Below are 26,401 nucleotides of genomic sequence, written 5' to 3' on the forward strand. Positions count from 1 at the left end.
TTAGCCCATTAGGAGTGCAAGCCTGCTCTGCGGTGCCACGCTCACTCCAGGGCAGGCACGCGCAGCAGCCCGCTGGGGAGAGCGCGCAGTCCCTGGGCGGGACCCTGCAGCTCGCAGGCCGGCGCCCCGCTCCGCCCCGGGCCCGGTTTCGATTCCGAGGAGCCCCGCCCACACGTACTGCGGGAGCCGGGAGCGGTTGGCGCGAATGGCCAGCGCGGCTACCACGAGCCGGACCCCCGGGGGTCCCGGGGGTCCCAGTCCCGCCGGGGCTGAGGAGGCGCGCAGCTGGCGCTGCTCGGAGCACAGCGACCGTCCGGTTGAGCTCTTCTGTCGCCGCTGCAAACGCTGCGTGTGCGCGCTCTGCCCCGTGCTGGGCGCGCACCGCGGCCATCCGGTGGCCCTGGCGTGGGAGGAGGCGGCGCGCGTGCAGGTGGGGACCGCGCAGGCTGCGGGGCGCAGAACTGGGGGCGATCCAGGAGGAACGGGCAGGGTGTGCTTCGGTCCAGCCACTGTTAGGACCTAGAAAGCCGAAGGTGGTCAGCGGTCATCTAGGAGGTAGACCTAGAAACTGTGGCCCAGGGAAGGCAGAGGGGAGCCAAAGCCACCAGATAATCTTCAAAAGTGAGTGAGACCTGGGCGCCAGGCAAGTACCCAGCTGTCCTTGATGTCAGCCAGCATGGCAGGTCCACCAGAATGCGGTGGGCTGGAGGTCTTTCCATTCCCAGGGAAGCCCCCTACCTTCCCTCTTCCCAACCGTCAGAAAGCATCCCAGAGTGGCTCCAAAAAGCCAAAGCTTCTGGAGTTCACGGAAAATCATGACCTGAGGACTTCCCTGTTGGCTTGGGCGCAGCCTCAGCGGGCCCTCTTTCTCCCTGGGCCAATGGCTCATGCCCCGGTAAAGCTGCGCCCTTTCCAGAGCTTGACAGCCCTGGGCCGACTGTTTTTAGGATTGCAGCCTCTTTACGCATAACAAAAAAAAAGCAAGGCTCGGGAACTAGGGGCAGGCCTTGAACGCAGGGCCCTGCCGACAGGAGTGCTTCCCACAGAGCTGGTTCTCATCTTGAAGCCCTTGGCTCATCTAAACCCTGACTGATAGTGAACAGAGACCAGAGTCTCTGTGTTCTGCCTCCAGTGCTGGGGCCCTGATCTGATCTAATCCCTCCTCTCTGACTTTTGTTTGCTTTTTTTGTTTTGTTTTGTTTTGTTTTGTTTCTGAGACAGTTTGCCTAGATATTTCAGACTGGTCTTGAACTCATTATATAGCCCCAGGCTGGGAATCCTCTTGCCTCAGCCTCAAGTGTAGGATTGCAGGTATGCATCACCACCCTCAGCTCTTGCTTTTCTGTTTGTTTTGCGTTTTGTTGTTTTGTTTTGAGACAGAGTTTCACTGTATGATTGAGGCTGGCCTTGAACTCACTTTGTAGCACAGGCTGGTCTGAAACTTGTGGTGGTCTTCCTGCCTCAGCTTCCCATGCGCTGGGATTACAGGCTTGCGCCAGTGTGCCTAGCAACTGTCTGGCTTCCTGAAGGCTGGGCTCGGAAGGCCCTCCTGTCTCTGCAGACACTGACTTTTCCACTTCCAGTTAGCTGTACCTCATGATGCCCCGTTCTCTTCAGGAAAGCAACCTTGGAACACCAAGGAGAATTGGGCCTATGGGGACAGCCTGGCTGATGGAGTGCTGGTTACAAGACCTTACTCCAAGAGCCTTCCTCTTAGTGTCTATAAAATAGCTGTGATAATAGCTGGGTGTCGTGGTGGCACAGCACTCTGGAGGCTCAGGCAGGAGGACTGCCAGGAGTTTGAGGCCAGCCTGGGCTATGTAATGAGTTCAAGGCCAACATGGACTATATATCAAGACCCTGTCTCAAAACACAAAACAAACAAAAAATTAGTAATAGTGATAGCTCCTCAAAACCGTGTTAGCGTTAACAAGGCTGCTTTCCAGAGGTACAGCTGAAAGGTCTCCTTCAGCTGTTTACTTGCACATCTTGGCTGCCCCCCGCCTATAAGTACCCGTCTTGGTTTCCACACCACATTCACTCACCTACCCGTTTATCCATTATGATTTCATCATCAGTATGTCAGTGTGTAATTGTGCCATGAATCAAGTTGTAAATCACACCCTCCCCTAATTTGGAGGAGTTGCCTGGCTGGAGGTAAGCAGGGGACATAGTGACAATACGGTGTGATAAGTACTGTCACTGAGAGGTCAGTGACAGTGTTGGGTGACAGAGGGAAGATGTGGAAACCAGGGGCAGGAAGCCTGAGAAGACTTCAGGGGAAAGTGCCTTGGAAATGACCTTGAAGAGTGACTAGGGCTGTATTAGGTCCGAAGACAGAAGAGGTACTGTGGCTGGAGGGCGTAGACAGACACCTGGAGCCTGAAGTTATCGTGGAGCCATGATGGACAGGAGCTGGCTTAGAAATCACAGTGGCCGGGCTGTACTCCTGGAAGTTGAGACCAAGGCTCACGCTTGAGTTGTGGTTGTGCCCCTGCCTAGGTTAGAACTGCACACAGTAGCAGACCTCAGGGATGTTTAAGTGATGAAAGTGCATGAGTTGAGCAGATACATACTGTTTGTCACGCATCCTGGGCACATTCAGTAGTCTCTACAGCTGCCCTGTTTACAGTGGAGGAAACGGCAGTCAGTTTGCAGAGGAAGTGGAGGTTTCATGAAGGGCTATGACTCATACCTCGGTCTCCTCTCACTCTGGCCTCGTGCTGGGAACAGCGCTCCTGGGGCTCCCAGCTCTTTGAAACAGGCAGCCCCTGTAATCCCATTTGATTCTTTCTCCCCGCCACACACCAGCCATGTCCCCTCCCTTGGGGGCCGGAAGTCAGGCCAGAAGCCGAGAGTGTGAGGCCGGCTGTAAGGAAGGCTGAGGTGGGAGAGGGAGGCCTGAGCAGGCCTTGAAAATCCCACGGCATAGGAAGGTGGGGGGATGCATGAAGACTCTGAGGCCCCGCTTGGGTGAAGGCTGTGACCCAGTGGTCAGTACTCACATTTTTCCTAACCTCTCTTGTCTAGAAACTCATCCAAGAATGTCTCGAGCATTTGGCAATCAAGAAGCAGCAGTACATTGGCAACGTAACCCACATAGAAGGTGCTGCTGAGAAGCTCAAGGCAAGTGATGTTTCCTCCCCACTACAGGGTAGATGTCCACATTCCCATCCCCAGAACAGGTTCCCCCCACGTGGAGCCTCAACAGGGCACTCAGGGGTCATAGGGCCTGGGGCTTCTATAATTCAGGAGCCCTCTTTGCGAAAAAGTGCACAAAATTGCACATTTTGGTGCAAGGTCATGAAGGAGGTATGTAAACAAGGGGCCCAAGACTCCTGTTCCCTTAGCCTTGTGGAGATTCGGTCTTTGCCCAGCGCCCCAGCCCTATGCTACTGCCTCAGAAGGTGAGGAAGAAGAACAGCCTTTTCTCCAAGACCCTGCATTGCCTCAGTCTTGGAGGAACCAGTCCTTCATCCCCAGGCCTCAAGCTGCCATAAACAAAGCAAAATACAAGCTTTGTGGCACACAAACAGTTCCAAAGATTTCCCAGCCATGAAGGGAATGAAATAGGGCATAAATTTATTACATAAATATTTTCTTCAGGCTTCTACTTTCATTTAATGTTTAAATAGATTCTTTTGGGAGTTTGCCTGGAAGTTAGGGCTTACATTTTTGGGGGTCGCCATTTTGAGGAAGTCGCTGAGTCTTTTAGAGACTTCTGTGGGGACTGAAGCTGCGCCCCTTTCCCTCTTGGCCCTAGCTGCTTCCTCCTTGTGGTGAGGACTGGCTTGGGTCTGCCCAAAGGTCTGCCCCACTCAACCTATGACTGACCCACACAAGGCAAGGAAGAAGACACTATGGCTATGGGAAAGCTAGCACTAGGTCTTGCCAAGACCACCCTGAGGCCGGGAGGCCATTGCATGCTGGGGCTCAGGCCAGGCCATGGAATTGACTCCATCCCTTGTCTATAAGGGAGCCTCATGCCCTGATGTGCTGGGGACCTTGGTTTGCACTTACAACGTAGCCCCAGTTTAATTATTAATTGTCCCTCATGTTGTCAAGAGTGGCACTCTGAACTTAGGAAGGTAAATCAGGTCAAAGGACATGGTAAGTCAAAGGTGGCAGGTTGGAAAGTGACTCCTCCAAGGCTGTTCAGCTTGAAGAACAGCAGAGGCACAGGACCACTGTCTACAAATATCTGACCAGATATAGTTTGGGGACCCCCAGGGGAAGAATTAGGACCAGTACAGAGGGCCTAAGAGAAGGCCTGGGCAGCTTTCAGAAACTTTTTTGACTTTTTATCTTGAAGTAATTATAGATTCACAGCAAACTGCAAAGATAACGTAAGAGAAGGCCTGGGCAGCTTTCAGAAACTTTTTTGACTTTTTATCTTGAAGTAATTATAGATTCACAGCAAACTGCAAAGATAACGTAGAGAAGCTTTGAGTACTGTCACCTATTTCCCTCGAGTAACTATATGTAATAAACTATATATAATACAGTGTTAAAACAAGAAAATTGGCAGGATCTTTGTTAGAATTATTTAACCATTGGTTTTACATCTTACATTTTTTTCTGTAGTTTTACAGTTAGTAGTTTTCATTTTACGAGGATGTGGTGGCACACGCTCGTAATCCCTGCTACTCAGAAGACTGAGGCAGAAGGATCAAAAGTTTTGAGGCCAAGCAGAGCAATTTTGCAAGACCCTATTTCAAAATACAGTAAAAAGGACTGGGAATATAATTCAGTGATAGGTACTTGCTTAGCATGCTTAGAGCCTTGGGTTCCATTCTTAATACTACCAAAAACTTTAATTAATTGATGTATATAATTTATACCAGCTATATAGTTGTGTGAGGCTCTTCTGAGTTCTTTGTTCTGTGTGTGTATCTCTCTACCAATGTTACACAATTATAATTACTGTAGATGATAATGGGTCTTAAAAATAACTGATACCTCCATTTTTTTTGTATAATACTAGGGACCGAACTCGGAGTCTTTGCATTGAGCAACAGCCTCAACCCTTTTTTTGAGGCAGGATCTTACTGAGTTGTTCAGAGAGGTGGAATTCATGATCTTCCTGCCATGCTTTCCCAGAACATTGAGGTTTCAGGCCTAGGCCATCATATTTGCTTTTTCCAAAACTATTTTATCTTTTCTAGTTTCTTTGCCTTTGTATTTAAATTTTAAGATAATCTTGTGTGTATCTTTAAGAAAAGATATTGTTGGGATTTTGATAGGAATTGAGTTAAATTTGTGTATCAGTTTTGGGGAGAGTTCCCATCTTTGCTGTATTGAATCTTGCTGTCTCTCATTGATATTTGTATTTTTCATCATATAAATCTTTACATGTTTTGTTAGACTTATACCCAACTATTCCTCATAAGGTAAAAGAAAATTGGGGAAAAAATAAAAGAAAAATGGAACTAGTGGTCAGAATGTTATTGTTTATTATTTGTTTGTTTGTTGAGACAGGGCCTTGCAGTGTAGTGCAGGCTGGCTTTGTGTTCACTGTGTAGCCCATGCTGGCCTCGAATTCACAGTGACCCTCTTGCCTCAGCCTCAGCCTCCTGAGTGCTAGTATTACAGATGTGTACTACCATACCCAGCAGTGGTCAGAAATACTTACCCAAAAATTTGGGGTTAGAAAAATAAGAAGGTGTTACCACCTTTCATCTGCATCCTCTGGCCTCAGCCTCCCAGGTGCGGGGATTACAGGAATGCACCACCAGACCCAACCCAGATCTGTTTTTATATTAATGTTATAGTTCCAGAAATGCAGCTTGAAGTTTGTGTAATGACTGCCTATTTGTGTGTTCGTGTGTTTTGCTGATGATTCTCTTTGCACCTAAATAACCCTAATTGAGTAACTAGATTCCTTCCCCTTTCCTTGGCTCAGTGAGTGGAATTTTTATAGTCCTTAGCTCACAGATGGAGCAGTTCTTTATGACTGTGGCTTCGTGTAAGTGACCCCCTTCCCTTTCCCAGCTAGAATGGGTCCAAGTGCCCTGAGCTCCCCCAAAGTGGCCAGTGTGTGTCTGCTGTGTGTCTCCTACCTACATACAACTCCAACTCCACCTTTGCCAGGATCACCTGACTTCAGTTCCTGTCCCACGGCACTAAGTTGCCTGATCCAGGCTCCAACTTGGAATCCTTTTGCTTCAGCCTCTCAGATGACAAGCATGCACTACCATGCCTGTCTGTATCTTAGCATTTCTATGTGTTTGAAGAAGGAAGGAGGATTTTCCATCTCCTCTCCTCCTCTACCCCGCCCCCCCACCAAGGTACTAAGAATTGAACTTAGGGCCTTTTACATTCATGGCAAGCACTCTACCACAAGCTACCTCTAGCCCTCTTTCTCCTTTCTTGGGCAAAACTACATTGTGTTAGTTGCTTTCTCTTGTGGCTGAGACAAAATGCTTGATGTCCAAAATGAAGGAAGGAAAGGTCTATTTAGCCCACAGTTTGTGGAAGTTTCAGTTCATAATCAGCTAGGTCCAAGGCAGGGTGGCATAGCACAGGGACAAGGCAGCAGAAGACAGCAAAAGCAAGACTCTTCTCCTCCCTTGTGTTGTCAGCTGGCCACCACCCCCCAGGGCAGGTGTAGCACTCACACCATCTCTGTGCCTTTCTCTTGCACAGGATGAGGATGTTTACAAAGGGAGTACCGTGACCCCCTGCTGAGTTGCTAAAACTTCTAAACTTCTCAAATTGAGGCAGTGTGTCAACCATAACATACATGTCACTTTGTGTATGTTGCTTGTTTGCTTAAACATTTTTTTCTGTTATCAGAATATTATTTGTCAGGCCAGTGATATAGCTCAGCAGCACAGCACCTACCTGGCAAGCACAAAGTCCTGAGTTTGATTCCTGGTACCTACAAAATAAATAAATAAATAAGATCATCATACAAAAAAAATATATAAATATATATATAGTTTGTTATTGTCAATATATATTTCTTTAATGTGGGGTCTCACTATGTTGCCCAGCCTGGCCTTGAACTGTGGGACTCAAGCGGAACTCTTGCCTTGGCCTCGTGATCAGCTGGAAGTTAGGGTGAGCACTACCATGCTCTGCCTAGGGACTTCATAAACCTAGGAGCCTTTCTGCTCTAACGGCTTGTGCACATTCTCTGCCCGTGCCTTGATGCAACAACAGTAACACTTTGGGCGAGGAGTACTGGGGAGCGAACTCACCAAGCTTGCCAGACAGGTGCTTGTGCCCCTGAGCTACATCCCTGGCCCCAGCCAGTCATGATTTATTGTCACCTTATTTCATTTCCTGCAGGACCCACTCCTGGAAGTGCCACATTAACAGCAGGCATAGATCTGTGTCAGGACCCAAGTGGTGCTGGGCCACGTTGCTGGACTTGCCCTGCTGCCCATGCTTATTTACAGAGTCTGTTCTCAGGAAAGGGCCATGTGCATGGGAATTAAGCCATAAAACAGCTTCATAAAGAGATCAGTGAGGTCCCTACAGAGTCCAAAGTCTCTTATGCAGAAGTCGGTGAACCGGCCTAACCAACCACACCTTTTCAGAGGTCAGCTGGGCCTTTCCAGATGGACTTGGTCCTTAATCTCCGACCAACACCCATTATCAATGCCCTCTCACATCCTTGTTAGCAGGCTGTCTGCTTCTGTAGGATGGCTCCTTAGGGACCGATGTGCACAGGTGCAGGGAAATCCCAGCTCTCGCCTGCAGCCTGGACTTGGTGCTTAGACTGAGAGTAGAAGATGATAGCAGAAGACTGTGTCCTTTCTAAATATATCTAGCAGTGCTCTTTGGATATTTTCATAAATGAGAAAAGAAGGGATATGTTTGTACATACACATGTGTATGGGCATGTAGACATTTATTTATCTTTTAAGACTGGCTGCTGTCTGTTGAGTTGAAGCGTAGTTGGGGATATGCAATGTGCACAGCCACAGAACTGAAAGGCCCTTTCCTCTGTAAGGGTGTCTGGGCTGGGTGTGGGGGACACCTGTAGTCCCAGGTCCTCTGCAACTTACTGCTTTTCATGGGTGCCTTGAAGCGTTTTCCATGCCAGCACATTTCCCCCCTCTTTGGTATTGTTTTATGATAGTAAAATATGCATAACAAAATAAAGTATTTTTAGTCCTTTTTAAGTGTTTGCTGAGAGGCAAGAATTATATTCACAATGGTGTACAGTCGTCATCTTTATCTATTTCTAGAACTTTTTCATTACCCCAAAGAGAGACTCCGAAACTACTGAGCTCTCCTATCCCAATCCCCTTCTCCCAGCCCCTGGTCACCTCTACTTCTCTTTCTGTCTCCACGGATTTGCCTGTCCGAGGTATTTCGTAAGTGCCAACATGCATTATTTCTTTTCCCTTAGGCTGGTGTTTTCAAGGTTCATCGTGTTGCATGTAATCCCAGCATTTAGGAGGCTGAGGCAGGAGGATTGCCACAAATTCAAGGCCAGCCTGGACTACATAGTGAGTTCACAGCCAGCCTGAATTAAAAAAAAAAAAATTACTGTATGAATGTAGCATAATTTATATAACTAAGACATACACATGTCCCATATCGAAAAATATGCCAAATTGTCCTCTATTCTGTATGCGTAAATGCTACCATGACAATCTTGGTACACAAATCTTGATACATATGTGAATATTTTTTCTAAGACCAGTTCCTATATGAGGAAATAACCTCTTTATAAAAGTAGTAATCTTCTTAGTTAGGGATATTATTTTTGTTTTTCTTTTCTTTCAATCAGGGATCAAACTCATGACCTCATACTTGCCAGGCAGGTGCTTGTGCCGCTGAGCTCAATCCCCAGCCCCAGGAGTATTGTTTTTACCTTCCATGTAGTCAGGGCTTTTTTGTGTGTTTTTCGTTTTCTAGGTCTTTCATGTTTTTGTTAGATTTAGTTGTAGATATTTTGCTACTTCCTTATTTTAAGAAGAATATCTAGGTCTTTCATGTTTTTGCTAGATTTAGTTGCAGATATGTTGCTACTTTCTTATTTTAAGAAAAATATGTTTGTCCGTGCATTTCCCAGTCCGTGATGGATAGTGCTCAGAAAAGCTCTGGTTTTTACAAGTTGATCTTGTGCCTAACTGACCACCCTGCGGAACTTGCTTTGTAGACTTTAAAATCTTTTTCATTTTGATTATCTTGTGTCTCCTTGTTGGCAAACTCAACTCTGCAATTGATTTTCTTTTTAGGATCATGCAGAGTCAAGTAAAGCCTGGCTAAAGGAGAAATTCACCGAATTCAGATTGCTACTTGATGAAGAGGAAGTGCTGGCCAAAAAATTCATTGACAAAAACATGCAACTTGCCCTGCAGGCATACAGGGAGCAAGTTGAGTCTTGCAAGAAGCAAGTTGACATCTTGGATGATCTTGCCAGCAGGGTCTGGGGTATTGGGCAGGAGCCCAACCCTATCCAGCTCCTGCAGGTAACACTGGGGTTTCTGCCCTTACTGATGCCACCTGCCACCACACCCCTTTGCACTTACTGTGGCACTGAATACAGTGTTTACTCAACAAGTAAATGCACAGATCTTTGCTTTGTCAGCAGTCGGACTTTCTTTCCTGCACACAAGTGGCCAAGGATCTAGGTGTGGTGATGCACACCTGTAATCCCAGCACTCTGCAGGCTGAGGTTAGAGGATCACCGTGAGTTCAAGGCCACCCTGAACTATATAGTGAGTTCACAGCCAGCCTGAACTACACAGCAAGAGCCTGTCTAAAAAAATAAAAAACAAGTGACCAGAGAATATACATTGTTAGGGAGATAATATACATCTTGGGCTAATTAAATGACTTAACAGCCACCAATTTCAAAGGCTTCTGTGCTGAAAGCATTTTAAGTATCTTAGCTTGGATATTCATTAGAACTCTGCACAGTGGGTATTCTCATCCCACTTTATGCATGAGAACTCAGAGTTTGGGTTCCAGGTTCACACAGCTGGAAGGTGGCAGAGCTGAGATCAGAACCTGGGTTTGGCTTTAAACCCACAAGGCACCTTGCCTGGCCCTCTGCTATGGAGTCTTAATCAAGACGCATACACCCTTCTAAAGAGTCTCACATCATAAGACACAGTTTCCAGGCTTTGACATCTCCTTTTTTTATTCTCTGCACCAAAGCTCCTGATTGTAATCATTCACCATCCCCTCCTTCTGTTTGTTCATTCATGTAGTCATCAAATATGCACTTAATCAGGCATCTGCTGGAAATGAGAAACTCATCATGGGATGGGGAGACATGCTTAGAGTTACAAGATAGCTCAAGCAAGCTAGCAAAAGTATATGTAATTTATACCTCAATCTCTATAGAGAGAGGGGTCCAGGAAGACTTTCAGGAGGCAGTGTGGAGCTGGCTAAGGGAAGATGAGTGGCTACAACACAACAGAGAGGATGGCCCAGGCAGGAAGGAGCTGTGGACATGTGAGTGCTTGGCAGGCTGGAGAACTCCCTGGGGTCCGCTTGCCTAGAGGAAGAGGGGGTGAGGTCAGGTCAGTTCGTGCAGAGCCATATGCACCAAGCCATAGGTTTAAACTTCACCCTGTATGGTGATGGGTTCATGGGTGTGTGCTGAAGGGTGGAATGAAAGCACTGACTCTTGGACACCCTTCCCACCATGCCAGTTATTGGAGACCCCTGCAGAGGGTCCCAGTCTCCTGCTCGGGTTGCAGTTGCGGTGCACGCTAGGAAAGGAAAGGAAGAGCAAGAGACAGAGCAGACTGGGTGCGTAGCAAGGACCTGGGACCACCAGTTGCTCTGTAGAAACAAAAGGCCCCAAATCTCCATCTAACCACCCTTTTATTAGGCAGTACAGGGGAGGGGATAGAAACAGTGGTTAAGTGGGCAAGTTTAACATCATAAAGGAGCCAGCCAAGATCCATCCCACACCTGGGTGCTAATCTCATTGACCAACAGGATTTCTAGGATTTCTGAATTCCAAAATCTGCCCTGAGGCAGGCTGGGCATGAAGAGTCTGGGACAGATACTATGTCAGTTTACAATTCATGGTCCTCAACAAGTGACATAGTCAGGTTACTGCTGGAGAAAGATCATATTGGTGACAGGACAAGGGTTGCTCTGGGGAGACCAGGACTGGAAGCTGGACAGGAGGCTGGACTAGGGAGACTGTGTGGTCCAAGAGAGAGATGGTGTGGCCTGAACCTGGGTGGAGGCAGCAGGGGAGATGGGAAGCAGGAAGGTTCAGACACAGTGGGAATGGAGATGGGAACTGGGGATGAGAGGGCAAGATCCAAGACGGTGCCTGAGTTTCTTGTTAAGAGTTTTCTGGTGCAATAGAGAAGCGAAAAGTACAAAAAAGAAAAGAACAGGTTTATTGAGTGATAGGATTATTTCCAAAAGATGAAAAATATTTCCAAAAGATGAGAAGTATAAAACAAAAAGCGGCCTTTATTCTGAGAACACAGAGAGATGACAGGCACCCCCCACCGCTGGTGTCCAGCGATCTCTCCAGCGGACACGTGGCGTGGGGGTATGTAAGTAGTCTCGGTTTGGGGTGGAACCTAAAGAGGGGATTAGGGATGCACAGGTAGCCCATTGGTCCTAGGTTTCACACCATAGGTAAATTCCCAGGGATGGGGAAGACAGCGTTACAGGTAAATTCCTAGGGGCGGGGGAGATGGGGGCTTCCTGGTTCCACTTGAGGTTTTCCTGGCTACAGTGTCCTGTCTGGGCCAAAACCCTTTCATATCCCATCTTATGATTATTATTATGAAAAGGAGCGAAGATTTCTCTCTTTAACTACTTCCTGCTGGCAGAAGGCACTGTACTGGAGCCTAGGGGAGTCGACGGGATGACGGTCGATGCCCAGGTAGAAGCTGGTGCCAGGTGTTTTAGCCAGGACAACTTCACTGGTGAATGCATGTATGTTAGACTGGAAAAACAAAGAGACAAGATGTTATGAGGAGACATGGCACTGTCATATTTAAGGACCCAGGTGAGGTAAAGGGAAAGGTGCCTTTGATTTAGACATGTCATTCTATCAGGACGACACTGAGGTAGGAACATTTCCATGGTAAGGCAGAATTCTGAAAATTAAATGTGGGGTTAGGAGGAGTGAAGTTATGAGAGGTGTTTACTCCCCCATCTGAAAGCATAAAAGTTAAAAAGTGTAGGTGTGTAAGGCTTGTCTTTGTTATGCATGACGTTGGAGTCTGTAGGCAATACTGTTAAAGAGTCCTGCTATAAAAATGATCATTAATAGAACGTAAGAAATTAGGAACCAAAGTGGATAACAAAACATGACAACCTATGAGTCGTGGCCGTGAGGCCTTGGTAAGGCAGAGATGAGTAGGAAAAGGATGGTCAGATCTAGGGCCTGAGTGATGCAAAACCAGAGTGGCAGTCTAACAAATTTGATTGCTGTTGAGGTTACCAAGAATATCAGGTATGGGTCACTGTAACCTGGTTGTGGTCCTTGGAATGATTTGCTGCAACAGAATTTTAGCAAGTATATCAGCAGATTCCCTGGTTGTGAGAAAGGCTTTTATGTATCCTGAAAAAGTATAAACAAAGTAAGAAGACAAAATGTATCTGTCAGTCTTGACTAGGGTTACCTGAGAAATTGGTAAATAAGAAAGGAAGGGGGTGGTCTTATATCACTGAGGAGAGGTTTACTAACAATAACAGGTGTAAGCTGTTGAGGCCTCAGTATGTCTAAGTCAGCCTATATAAAAGGCATTTTAAGATTTAGGACTGGGACCTGCATGAAATAGGCCCTGTTTGTAAATGGCATAGGTTGACCATCAATACCCCGTCATAGAGATTGAGGACTTATTATAGCAGCCTAAAAACTCAGGAAGAACTCTGTATATATGGCCTCTATGTCCATAAATATAGAGAACCTTTTACCTGAGAGTTTAATGTGACTTGGGTTCTGAGACGGTCCCTTAAAGGGGACTGTTGTTGCCCTGAACCCCCTCAGTCTTCGGCAGCAATTTTTGTCGATGATGAATCTGGCAGTGTTGACATTTCCTGTGAGGGCTAGAAGTTAGGATGGCTTACCCACTCTCTGGTGGCTAGGACAGTCAGGTGGCCCTGGAGTAAGGTTTCAAAGAACGCCAGGATGGGGCATTTTCTTGCCCAATGTCTTCTGCTGCATTTGAGCGTGGTCCATGGGGGGCCAGGCAGCTCCACCTTGTGTAGGTCTACCTGCCTCAGAACTCTAAGTGTCAAAAGTGTTAAAAATATGAAAAACCATATTAAGACCTTTCTAAGGTTTGAAGGTCAAGTTTTGCCTTTTGTTTGGGATTTGGACTACAGTAGAATTAAGTAAGTATGCAGGAGTTTAATATTGGCATTTTAGATCAGAGAGCAGGCTTTATCTGGATGGCATATCACTTTTGGGGTGTTGTGTGGAATTATATATTTAATTAAAAAGACTTTAGTCTGCCCTCCCCCTTTCGGAGTATAATCTCATTTTAATGGAAACATTTATCAGTAAAGGTTTATCAATCTTATGAAAACTTTTACCAAAACTGATCTAATATTTTGAAATTCTGAACACATTTATTTGCTCTTAAATCTAAACAGGAGATTGGCAACAACAGAGTATAATGTAGGCAGTAAGCCACAGGCAATAAGCTCAACATATAACAGTTGTGGTGGTCTACAGCAAAAGGAATTGATAAATATCTTTTAATTTTAGTCATTAAAACAGGAGATTAGTGAAGGCCTTGATTGATAAACAAGGCTGGTAAAATTATCAGGTGGCCAATAACCTTGATTAAATGGTTTAAGAATTGTAATAAAAAGGGGCTGGGGATTTAGCTCAGTGGCATAAGTGCCTGCCTTGCAAGCAGGCAGTCATGAGTTCGATCCCTGGTACCGATAAAAAAGGAAAAAGACAAAAAAAAACAAGAATTGTAATAAAAAATAGCATCTCTTGAGTGGAGACAAACTGTAAAAAAAGCATGCCTGAGCGGAGCCGCTGAGCTGCTGTTTTGCGGCACGCCAGCAGAGCACACCTAGCATGGGAGTGGGGCAAGTGTCGGGGCGTAGTGCGCAGGGGCTGGCTGGGACTGCCCCTGAAAATGCGTAAGGTGGTGGCAATGATGGCGGCACACAGGGGAGGGAGGGGCTGGGATGGCGCATGGGGGAGGAGCTGGGAGGTGGCCCAATGCAGTGCACGAAGTTGGAACTGCTCTCAGGGCTCGAGGATTAGAAAGCTGATTTAGGAACACAGCTGGGTTTTTATTAGCTTCCTGGACCTGTTTTAAAAGTTTGTTATAGTTAGTATGCTTGTCCTGCTCTGGCACAGCTATAGGCCCAGGGCATTATCAGCGGTGTTTACCTTATGTCTGTGATCAGCTTCTTCTCGAGCTGCTTGCCACAGCTGATTTTGCTCTTGTGAGCTGAGAGTGGTATTTAGTATCACATAAACATCCTTAAAATGTAAATCATAACAATTAGTAATAAATTTAAATTGCCTGATATAATTTTGTGGGTCAACAGAGAAGCTACCTAATTTATGGGTAATCTGAGATAGATCAGAAAGGGAAAAAGGCACATGGATGTTAACAGGTCCCTCGGGGCCAGCTTGCTCCTGAAGTGGTAGCAGAGCCTGAGGAGAAGATTCCGGAGCAGAGGGCCATTGGGCAGCCATCCATCCAGCAGGCGCGTGTGAGCAATCATCTGTAGAGCAGCTATAGAGCTGCTGCCAGTCACCCTGGGAAACATAGGCAGATGGCATCTCACTGTGTGCCTTTGCAGTGAGAGGATTGCTGTCGGCAGCACAATGAAGCATCACGTGCACTGCAACAGGGCGGCTGTTGCAGTTCACAAGAAGAGCCACAAGGGGGCGCCCATTAGCAGTGAGGGTCCTGGGAACATGGCGGCACCCGGCCATGTGGCGGAGGGTTGTAACATGGCGGCCTCTTCCCAGTGCAAGCTGGAACAATCATGCAGCCTGCTGGAAGGACATAGCGACAGAGACCTAGTATGGTGGGCGGGCGGTGAGAATGCTGTAGGGGATAGAGAATTCTCAGGAGAATAAGAAGTCGGAGACTGCGAGGAAGCGCTAACAGAGGGATTAGAGCTGCTGGGAGAGTTATGGGTCCTGAGAGATGGAGGAGAAGACAATCACACAGCAGGAGATAACGGTGAGGAACCATTTTGGGGGTAAGGAGGCGGCGGCCGGGAAAACACCAGAGGAATGTCATCAAGTGAATCCTGAGGGCAGGATGGAAAAGTTTGCGGCGCAGTAGAGTTAGCTAAAAGTATCTCAGCAGGAGCACAAGACTTAATGAGAGACGGGCATGTTCTCAGAATAAGAAAGGCCTGAATATAAGGGAGTTCTAATAACTTGTTGCTGGCCTGACAGAAATACAAATTCCTGAGAATGCAGGGGTCAAATGCTCCTTCCTTGGGCCAACGCTTGCCGATAAGTGGATAGGTTGGCCAGACCTCCTGGCGGTAAAAAGTTAATAGTTTAGTTTTTAATGGTACTTTTAATTTTTAAAGTACGTAAATTGGAAATTAGGCATTGTAAAGGCGTCTTTGGGAGTTAGAAAATATGTTTCCCATGATTGATTCAGGCAAGAAATAAGCCATGGTCCAGAGAACAAGCCATCACTTGTTTGTGGCACCACATGGAGGCTACAGTTCCAAAAACTCATATATTCCAGTCACTGAGAGATTTATGAGTGGAGCCCGCGTGGGGTCAGTAACAGTTTTTCCCGTGAAAGCGCGAGGCTTTAAGGGAAGTGAGGGTCTTTCAGTGTGGGCGGTCCAAAAATCTCTGCTTTGGGCTATCCGAACCCAAAGAACGTGAGAGATTTTAGAGTGTGGACACAGGTTTGCCCAGAAAGAACTCTGCCCTGGGCTGTCCTAAGGACGTGAAAATGCACAGACCCACGTGAACAGGGAGAACAGTTGACTGGGGCTGTCCAGTGCCAAGAGTTCCCTGGAGAGTGCTCACCTGAAATCAATCTGGCCGATGGTGAGTGCAGGCGGCTGGCAACAAGGACGTCTTGGGAAAGGAAAAAGCGCGGAATTAATCCAGGATGTTATCTGGTTTGTGAATCGGCTGGGGACTCAACTGGGTGTGTCCCAGGAGTCAATCGCCTGCCAATCGAGTCATGGCACCAAATGATAGGATTATTTCCAAAAGATGAAAAATATTTCCAAAAGATGAGAAGTATAAAACAAAAAGCGGCCTTTATTCTGAGAACACGGAGAGAGATGACCGGCAACCCCCACCGCTGGCATCCAGCGATCTCTCCAGCAGACACATGGTGTGGGGGTATGTAAGTAGCCTCGGTTTGGGGTAGAACCTAAGGGGGCATCAGGGGTGCACGAGTAGCCCGTTGGTCCTAGGTTTCGAGCCATAGGTAAATTCCCAGGGGCGGGAAGATGGCGTCACAGGTAAATTCCCCCCCCAGGGGCGGGGGAGATGGGGGCTTCCTGGTTCCAGTTGAGGTTTTCCTGGCTACAGTGTCCTGTCTGGGCCAAAACCGTTTCGTTGAGGACATGGAAAGGAGCACACAACCCATGGCAGCTGGGCTGTGTCCGACTAGATACGGAGAGGCAGAGGGTTTTATGACCTCTGATTGTAAGTGGCGCAGTGGGTGGATATTGATGACGTGTGAGGAACTGATTGGAATTTTCTTTGTGTGCAAACAGGAGAGGGAGTTTCAGTTAGGGCTGAAGGAGGAGGAAGTAGTAAGCATTCCCACTTTGTCTTCCACCATGTTAGACCACCACCATAACTGTGCACTAATTTATCCCAGGGCAAGAACCTTTCGTTTCTGGTTTGTGTGATGGGATCTGCTACCTGCATGGGCCAAAGGCAAGAAGCGGAAGTACTTGATTTCACCCATTCGCTTATTCCATCCTATGTGTTCCGAGAACCTACCAATACAGGGGAGAGAAACTCCCACCCTGCTAGGTATCTGAAGTGTGGCGTTCATGTTCTGTAAAATTGAGAGATGAATTCTAGGAACAACGGAGGTTAAGAGTAGGGAGAATTTATTGAGGGATAGAATCGGGCCTGGAAAATGGATTGCTTGGCTGACCCCACTTCTCAAGAGTGTTTTATTGAGCAAAGCCATGAGGTGAGATGGGTTCAAAGTAGGACAGAACTATAACCAATCAATAAGATTACAAGTATGGTTGCTTAGGTAATATTGATCCAATGGAAGATTGTAGGATGAATGTGAGGTAGGACAAAAGTGTGTTTGACCAATAGGATTGCAGCAAGTACAGTTGCTTGGGTAATATTGGTTAAATGGGAATCAAACTGGGAAGCCAGTCACGCAGTAAGCCATGGGATGGATCAGGACTTTGCTGGAACGGATAGGTTAAGGAGGTTTGGTCCTCTACCCTAAGGTGATGGATGCCTACTTGGAATGATCACTGCTCTTCATCCCCAGGGGAAGTAGATGGATGAGTGGTTTCTTTTTTCTTGAAGCCTGACCCTCAGTGAATGCATCTCCCGCCATAGTTGTCTCCTGCAGTGACCTCAAGGACTCAGTCCTGTCTGACTGCCTATAATATTTCTACCTAATTTAGCTGTCTGTATTACTACTGTGTGTCAGTCCCCTGGCCAGATGCTGAAGTTTGGGGTCACCAGAGAGTGGCATTTTCTTCTGTGGTCCCCTGTCTCACTCCGTCTACCCAAGTGTCCCCTGGACCAGCCTCCCACCGTTGTGAGTGCAAAGCAGGCTGGGAGAGTGAGTTTCCTGGCCTTGGCGAGGCTAAGCCACATTACTCAGTATGGAATGGGTGCTGCGGTCCCTTCAGAGCTGATAGGAACAGCTGGGCTGACCACAGGAGAGGAGACACGGTGGTCCTGGCCAGCTGGCACAGATCTGTTCACAGTGCCACGGCCACCCTGACCCTGTGTCCCCCACACAGGCATATACAGCCACGGAGCTGGAGATGCAGCGGCACATGAGCCTCGGGGAGCTGAGCCATCCTGTGCCCCTGTCGTTTGAGCCCGTCAAGAGCTTCTTCAAGGACTTCATGGAAGCCTTGCAGAGAACATTACAGACACCACTGGACATTCGCCTGAAGGAAAGTGAGTGGGCCTGCGACTACTTTGGGTCCTTACCTCCCTTAGTGCCTTGTGTCCCAGATGCAGCTGCAGAGGTGCCACCCAAAGCCACATCTCTCCCACATGGAGGCCCTTGGCTGGGTGGTCAAGGGCTCCTAGGCCTGGCGTTCATCCCCCGTATGACTTCCAGGGTCACTTCTTACCCTTCCTGAGACCGTATCTTGTCAGCCAAAAGGCTGTGCTTCTGACCAGACTGTTCTGACCCAGCTCTAGGGTCCTAGAGGATCCCAGGCTCCTCTTCTTCCTCTGCCTGGAGCCAGGCCGCCATCCCTGCCAGGCAGGCAGGCACCTGTTCTGCTCACCTCTCCTCCGACCACACCCTTCCTCCTTTCGTACAGCAGGGCCTGACCGGGGCATGGGTGAGGTGGACACAAGGGCCTCTCCTTGCCCCTTGTAAATATCTAAATGTTGGGTCCAGCTCTGAGGTGCTCACAGGGCCTGTACAAAGCAGGAACTCAGTGTTCTAGCTGGGCATAGTGGTGCATGCCTATAATTCCAGCCATCAAAAGGCTGAGGCAGTCTAATTGCCACAAATCAGAGGCCAGCCTGGGCTACGTAATAACCTCAAGGCTGGCCTGAACTACATCATGAGATCCCAGCTCAGAAAACCAAACACAGAAATCTCTGCTCCTTGATTCCTTCATTAGCTCACCTCTGCAGCAATGATTCACTCAGGACACTGGGACCCTGCTGTGTGCCAGGTATGAAATGAAACCCTCAGCGGGGGACAGACAGCAGACGTGTGTGTCAGATGATAGAAACAGCTGTGAAACAAACACAGGGCAAGAAAAATGGATAGGGAGGAGGAAGAGGAGGAACTGTTTCATCTGGGCAGCTGGCCAGGCCTGTCTTGAGAAGAGGGTGTGTTAGCTGAGCAGAACCTGTGTTCTGTGGGCTCGGCCGGTCTGAGGGCAGAACACAGTGGTCACATGTATGGTCGTGAAGCCCCAGAATGACACCATGGGCAACAAATCCAACTTTTCTAGACTTCCGTTTTGACATGTGTATAGTAGAGATTATGGAGCTTCCTCTGGGGAATTGTAGGGAGCAGATGAGTTCTTGTATATAAAGGTCCAGGTATAATCAGCATCATGTGTTAGCTGCTATGCCTGTTGCTGTTTCCTCTGGGCAAATGTGTTCCAGGAAGAGAATGAAGCAAGTGCAAAGGTCCTGAGGCAAATGAGAATGAGCACGGCGGTGCAGAAGGAATAGCAGAGGGTTATTTAAGAGGACAGGATGTGGAACAGAGGAGATAGGAACAGACAGAGACATCAGGAGTTCCAGGTGTTTTATCTTGAGCAACTGAAGAAAGAAGGTGTCATTTTCCGAAATGGGAAGGGCCTTTCAGGATGGAAGGGAAGAGCTGTGTGGGTGTGAAGAGCTTGCCCATGTGGTGCTCTAACATAGGCAATAGGACTGAAGACTAGAGCCTGAGGAGAGGCCTCTTCCTCACCGTGGTCTCCCACAGTTCACCCTCAGGCCATACAGTGAGTGATGGGGTGGGGAAGGAGACCTTCACACCCTGGCCAGGGAGAAGGAAAACTGCAGCCCAAGCTAGGGGGAAAGAGGCCACATGGGTGGGGACCAGTGGGGGGTTCCAGGTAAGCGATGGCACTCTCAAAGGGCCTGGGGCACCCCGGGAGCCCACTTCCTGGGTGACTGTGCATCACTTTCTGTTCCTCCAGGAATTTGCCCTTGGCCGGCAGGCTGCCTCCCCCAGGTGTTTGTACCGGCCTCCTCCTCATCTCCAGGGCTGGAATGCTGCTTGCCACTGCTTATTGTCCTGGAGTTTTGTGTACTGTGAAATTTACAGTTTCTCCCTTGATTTGCACAGGATGCTTCAGAAGAGTGTATGCAAATGCTCGGTTTTGTAGTGTGCTCAGTGCGTTTCATCTGTGTTGCTTGCCTGAGCTCCAGGTATTTATTTCTCACAACTCCCCACAGACTTGAGATGCCAGCTGTCCAGCTCCTCCAACGCCAAGCCAGGCGCCCTGCTGAAAACAAGCCCTTCGCCCGAGAGATCCCTCCTCTTAAAATGTAAGAGCGGGAGAGAGCAGGACAGGGTGGAGGCAGGGCAGAGGGAGGGATGGGAATGGTAGCCCCTCCTGCTTACTGTTGAGAATCCAATGCCTTTGGGGGTTTTTGAAACATTTTTGAGGCTGCATGTTTTGGCGTATCTATAATCCCAGCTCTCTGCAAGGCTGAGGTAGAAGGATCCAGTTCAAGGCCAGTTTGGACTACACAGAGACCCTGTTCAAAGCTACACAGACAAAACACAAATTCTGGGCATGGTGTGCATGCCTATAATTTCAGCACCAAAGGAGGCTGAGGAACGAGGATTGCAATACGAGTTTGGGATTGCCATGAGTTTGAGGCTGGCCTGGACTACATAGTGAGTTTAAGACCAACCAGGACTACAGAGCAAGACCCTGTCTGAAAAAAGAAAACAAAAAACCCAAAAAATGTATATATGGCTGGGTATGGTGGTGCATGCTTGTAATCCCAGCACTTGGGAGGCTGAGGCAGGAAAATCACTGCAAGTTCAAGGCCAGCCTAGACTATATGGTGAGTTTCAGGCCAGCCTGAGCTACATAGTGAAACCCTATCTCAAAAACAAAAAAGTATGTAGACATAAAAATGTAAAGAATAACCAAACCAACCAACCTGGAGAAGAACAAAATAGAAAGTTCTTCCATGCGTTGGGGTATACATATCCAATCCTATATACTCTTAAGAGGCTGAGGCAGAAGGATCCCAAGTTTGAGAACAGCTTGAAAAATTTAGTGAGACTCAGTCTCAAAATAAAATTTTAAAAGGACAGGTGATAGAGTGATTTTCCAGCATACTTGAGGCTTTGGTTCTCCTGTGTGTGTGTGTGTGTGTGTGTGTGTGTGTGTGTCTCACACACACACACACACATACACACTTGCTAAAATAAACTTAAACAAATTAAGAATTTCTCATTAGCACTCAAGAGAGTAAAAAATCAGGCCTCAGAGTAGAATATATTTGCATTAGATACAGATATTCACCAAAGAGACTCAAGTCAGAAATTTGTTAAGAACTTCTACATCCATAAAGGGCAGGCAGTTGGTTTTTTTTTTTTTTTTCCTTTGGTAGAGGGATCAAACTCATGACCTCGCACTTGCCAGGCAGGCACTTGCACCACTGAGCTAAATCTCTGGCCCAGGCAGTTGATTTTTAAAAACAGCCAAAAGACTTAAGCAAATGTTTCATGAAAGATATTTAAATGGCCAAAAAGACATAAAAAAATTAAATAACATTAGTCATCAGAAAAATGTAAATTAAAACTTCAATGAGATGGCTCTACAGTCCCAACAGAATGGCTAAACTTTCAAAAACTATAAACACCAAGGGCTAACAAATAGATGAAAAGCAGGACTTTCTATTACACTACTGGTGAGGATATAAGTAGTTTAGAAAACTGTTTATCATTGTTTACTAATGCTAAACATCCAGCCTTGGGTGGTTGCAGACTGCCTGTAATCTCAGCATTCAAAGAAGTCAAGGAAGGAGGATTTTTTAAGCCTCACTTGGGCAATTTAGCAATATGCAACCATGTTTTAAAACAATAAATAAAAAAAGGGATAGAGAGCCAGGCGTGGTGGCTCACGCCTGTAATCCCAGCACTCGGGAGGATAAGGCAGGAGGATCCTTGCAAGTTCTAGACCAGCCTAAGCTACAAAGTGATCTCAAGGCCAGCCTGAACTGCAAAGAGACCCTGTCTCAAAAAGACAAAAAAGGGGGGCAGGGATAGAGATGTAGCTCAGTAAAAATTCTTTAAAAATGGGACTGGGGGCTGGGGATTTAGCTCAGCAGCATAAGCACCTGCCTTACAAGCAGGCAGTCGTGAGTTTGATCCCTGGTACCGATAAAAAATAAAATTTTTTTAAAAAGTCAAACTAAAAATGGGACTCAGGATGTAGCTCATTGTGAAGGCTCTGGGTTCAACCCACAGTGCACAAGTAAAATAATAAAACATGGTATAATGCAAAGAGAAGTGTTAATGGGGATTTAAATCACAATTTTTCTGGAGACCAATTCAGCAATATTTGTCAAAGGCATTAGAAACACATTGACCCATTGACCTAATAATTCTTCTTTTAAGGCTATATATCCTTTAAAAAAAAGGCTAATCTTAAAGAGTAATCAGATCCATGGAAGTGTAATCATATTTTTTGTTTTCAAAAAGGTGTTTCAAACCTATTGCCAGGTGTGGTGGCGCACACCCATAATCCCAGTACTCAGGAGGCCTAGGCAGGAGGATCATTGTGAGTTTGAGACCAGCCTGGACTACAAAGTAAGCTCAAAGCCAGCCTAAACTGCATTACTAAGAAAAACTCTAAAGCAGCAAGGAAAATTGAATGGAGATGATCCCAGTGTTAACAATAATGGGATTCTTACTGATTTTTTGCGATAGAGCCTCCCTATGTAGCCCAGGATGGCCTCGAACTTAGGATCCTCCTACCTTGGCCTCCCAAGTGGTTAGGGTTTTAGAGGGTTTTTTTTTTGGGGGGGGGGGGTTTCCTGTGCCAGGAATCAAACTCACAACCTCACACTTGCCAGGCAGTAGTCAATTTTTAGATGTATTTTTTTAGAAATTGGCAGTAGGCTCCATAGCACAATACTCATGTATACTTAATATACATGGTGTACAGTGCAATGTTCTCTTTCCTCTGTCCCTAGCCACCTCCCCAGAAACAGGCGGGGTTAAAAGTGGGTTTAACGACTGGGCTGGAATTTCTCCCTGAGTACAGCGCCCCTGTGACCACAGGAGTAGGCAGGGTGGGCGGGGCTGGGACGGAGCAGGGTGGGGCGGGCGGGGAAGGGGCGGGGCCACCACAGCCCCGCCCACCACCTTCGCTCTGTCCCTTCCGCAGACGCGCGCACGCCCACGCTGGATCCGGACACGATGCACGCGCGCCTGCGCCTTTCCGCCGACCGCCTGACGGTGCGCCGCGGCCTCATGGGCAGCCTGGGGCCGACGCCCACGCTTCGCTTCGACGCGCTCTGGCAGGTGTTGAGTCGCGACTGCTTTGCCGCTGGCCGCCACTACTGGGAGGTGGACGTGCAGGAGGCCGGCTGCGGCTGGTGGGTGGGCGCCGCCTACCAGTCCCTGCGGCGCCGCGGGGACTCAACCGCTGCCCGCCTGGGTTGCAACCGCCAGTCCTGGTGCCTCAAGCGCTACGACCTCGAGTACTGGGCCTTCCACGACTGCCAGCGCAGCCGCCTGCGGCCCCAGTACGACCCGGACCGGCTCGGCGTCTTCCTGGACTATGAGGCCGGCATCCTTGCCTTCTACGATGTGACCGGCGGGATGCGCCACCTGCACACTTTCCATGCCACCTTCCAGGAACCGCTGTACCCGGCCCTGCGGCTCTGGGAAGGGGCCATCAGCATCACCCGGCTGCCCTAGGAGCTCCAGGCGTGCCCGCCTCCGCCCTGCTCTACCCCCCCCCAAGACTGCTTTTAGAGCAGGTCCTTGAAAGTGGGGCCCACAAGTATCCTAAGCGTCCACGAGTGGTGCTATTTTGTCCTCACCCTGGGGACCTCCTGGCACTTGGTGGGCGCTCAGTGGGCAGAAAGGCGAGAGCTACTTAGTGGTGTAGGGCAGGGCCAGGTCTGAAGCCCAGGTCTTTGTCCAGGCAGTGCCCTGGCCCTTCCCCTTTCACCCTGGGGGAACTGACATAATCTGGGGTCGTCACGTAGGCATCTGCAGTTTTTGCTAAGTCAGCACAGGCAGTCTGCCTACCCCGCTAAGGACAGAAAGCATTATGTGGGGATCCAGCAGCTCCAGACTGCCTCAGTGCCTCAGAGGGCAAACCCAAGTGTTGCCAAGGAAACATGACAAAAAGAAAAAAGCCAAAGGGGCAGGACCTTACAGAGAGGCCTCCTCTGGTGGCAAAAGGCCCCACTTCCCAGGGCCTGTGCCTCAGTTCAGCATCCTGTTAGGTTCCTAGATGGCTGTGTTAAAGCATCTTCTCAAGTATACAGTGGAGCGCGAGGAAAATGAAAGCCCAACCCTCCTTATGGTATAAACAGAGGCAGTACATTTATTTGAACCCTGTAACACTGTGAAATGCCACTTTTAATGTGGGGAGACACAATGCAAGTAGAACACTAGGCTGAAAGAACCGAAGTGCCTTTAGTTGTGACCAAGTGACTTAAAACTAGTTGGGCAGATGTCCAAGCACTATGCTTCAGAATCCTGAGTAAAGGAAAAATTAACCACTGATAGTGGCCAGAGCTGAATTATGTAAGGAGATGTCTGCTTGGCTCCCCATCTCCATCCATCCCTGAAGAACAAGACCTTTAAGCAGACCCTGAACTCCAGAGGCCAGGCCCATGGCAGCTTTTTAGAGTGTCACATATAGCCTTACTAAACTCATTGATCCTTACGTTGTCCCTAAGGGGCAGAAAGTTTTCCCATTCTGCACATGGCAGAATGGAGCAGACGTGTCACTTTCCCCAGGTTAGACAGCTGGGTTGGAGTGAAGGGTCCATGCTCCTGTCCACTGAGCCATACTATTCAGGGTGGCTGTAAATGGCTGCTCATGTGTTATTTCCCCCCTTGTTCTGTGGGACCCGATTCCACCTTTGGATCACCTTCTCTGGCCCCCAAGATGAAGCCTGACACCTGAAAGGACTTGTTTTGAGAAGTTTAGGATTCACGCTGCAGAGACAGAGCTAAACTATGAAGCAGGAAAACTGCTCTGGGCCAAGGCCTGTACTAGCCAGAAAAGTGGAGTTCAGTATTCAGCTGTTTGACCTCAGAGTCACTGTTTGCTTCTTGCAGTCCCATCAGCAGAATGGGAGCAGTGACTCACTTCCAGGGCTGTGAGGAACAATCGAAATTGCCTTAAAAATTGGTGGTCTGTCCTGCTGGGATTTAGTAGTGCCCAACGTTGTTCTGTATACCATCCTGGTGCTGGGACATCTGAAATGCCCTGCCAACATGTGGCAGGAGTGGAAATCTCTATACTTCCAGCATAGGGGGCATGTTTTCTTCAGGGTATATCCATACTGGTATTGATCATGTACCTCATTCTTTTCTAGAGTTAAACTAGAAATTCCCATACTTACACAGCAAATAGTTTGCAGATCGTTTTCCCCCTGCGGTGCTGGGGGTGGAACTCAGGACCTTGCACATGTTAAGCAAGTGCTCTGTCATTGAACCACAGCCCCAGTCTTGGCAGCAATTTTCTAAAGATGTGGTTTGTTTTAATAAAATATGAATATTGTGCCTTGGAACTGTTCTTCATTGGTAGTTCATGTCATTTTGATCCAGTTTGTAGCAAGCTGGTCTGAGTAAGCATCTCCAACGGTAGGGGATACACAACTCCTAAAGATAACTCAATTTGTGGTTCAGTGCAAACAAACTTGATTTCTGGCTACTCCTGCTCAAGACAGAGCATACAGCATCTTTTAAGTCATCCTTAGGACCAGTGAAGCCATCAGTGGTCAGGAACCCTCTCCCCCCTGCGGTATCATCTCTCCCTTCTGTAATTGCACTTGTCAGTGCCATCAGCCTAGTGGGGCCATAGCCAAGCAGAGGGCACACAAGGGTAGTGCTGCAAAGCCCAGGCCTGGTTGGGCTGCAGTGCCCTGTGGGCAGCCTGTTCAAGACAGCAAGGCACAGCCTTAGATCAGTGGGACATGCAAAGCCGTCCATACAGAAACAATTAAGTCCTGGGAGTGTCTACCAATGCAAGAATGGACAGAGAAAATGTTTGTAATAAGTACCACTCTACTGTAAAGATAAAATTTGAGTCATTCATAGGAAAATGGATGCACTTTGAGACCATGATATTAAGTGAAATAAAAACATAAGCTTCAATATTTTCTTGTACGAGAAACCTAAAACCCAACATTTAAAGCGCAAAATAAAAGATAACAGGAAATAGATCTTTTGGAAATGTGAGGGAATTAAGAAAAAGGGAGGGGAAAGGGGCTGAAAAAGGCTCATGTATCCACTCCCACAAGGAATGTAATCACTATGTACTAATGAAAAATAAAAACTAGGGAAAAATGATTTAAAAAGCTGCATAGGACAGGGAGCGAGGTGAGAGCACGGGGACAGGCCTGGGTCCCCACCTCCCACCACTGCCTGCTGTCCACAGGAGGAATCCTAGTGTGGCAGGCCTTATAGCCCTCCCCCCTCCCTGCGCCACTCCTACCAAAACAAGACTTGCTAGTGCCGAAGCACATGCAAGATCCCCAAGTCTGTGCACATGGTCCTCGGCCACTGCTCAACCTGTAAGTCTAAACCACAGTGGCAGGGTCCTCTCCCACCCTCCTCCTATCTTGGCT

General features: G+C 47.8%; 1 protein-coding gene across 1 annotated transcript; it reads left to right on the forward strand.

The window, feature by feature from the left end:
- The first annotated feature begins 119 nt into the window (after nt 1-119).
- Nucleotides 120-25,342, forward strand: Trim14 (tripartite motif containing 14). The gene is made up of 6 exons (XM_013153538.3): nt 120-430; nt 3,031-3,126; nt 9,198-9,431; nt 17,872-18,034; nt 20,015-20,107; nt 22,972-25,342. The coding sequence occupies exons 1-6, from the start codon at nt 206-208 to the stop codon at nt 23,505-23,507; spliced, it is 1,347 nt and encodes a 448-aa protein (XP_013008992.2). The 5' UTR covers nt 120-205; the 3' UTR covers nt 23,508-25,342.
- Nucleotides 25,343-26,401: the final 1,059 nt, after the last annotated feature.

This window comes from Cavia porcellus, unplaced genomic scaffold (genome assembly GCF_034190915.1).
Source record: "Cavia porcellus strain 051 isolate PalLab524CR breed Dunkin Hartley unplaced genomic scaffold, mCavPor4.1 scaffold_1, whole genome shotgun sequence".
In the NCBI taxonomy this organism is placed as follows: domain Eukaryota; kingdom Metazoa; phylum Chordata; class Mammalia; order Rodentia; family Caviidae; genus Cavia; species Cavia porcellus.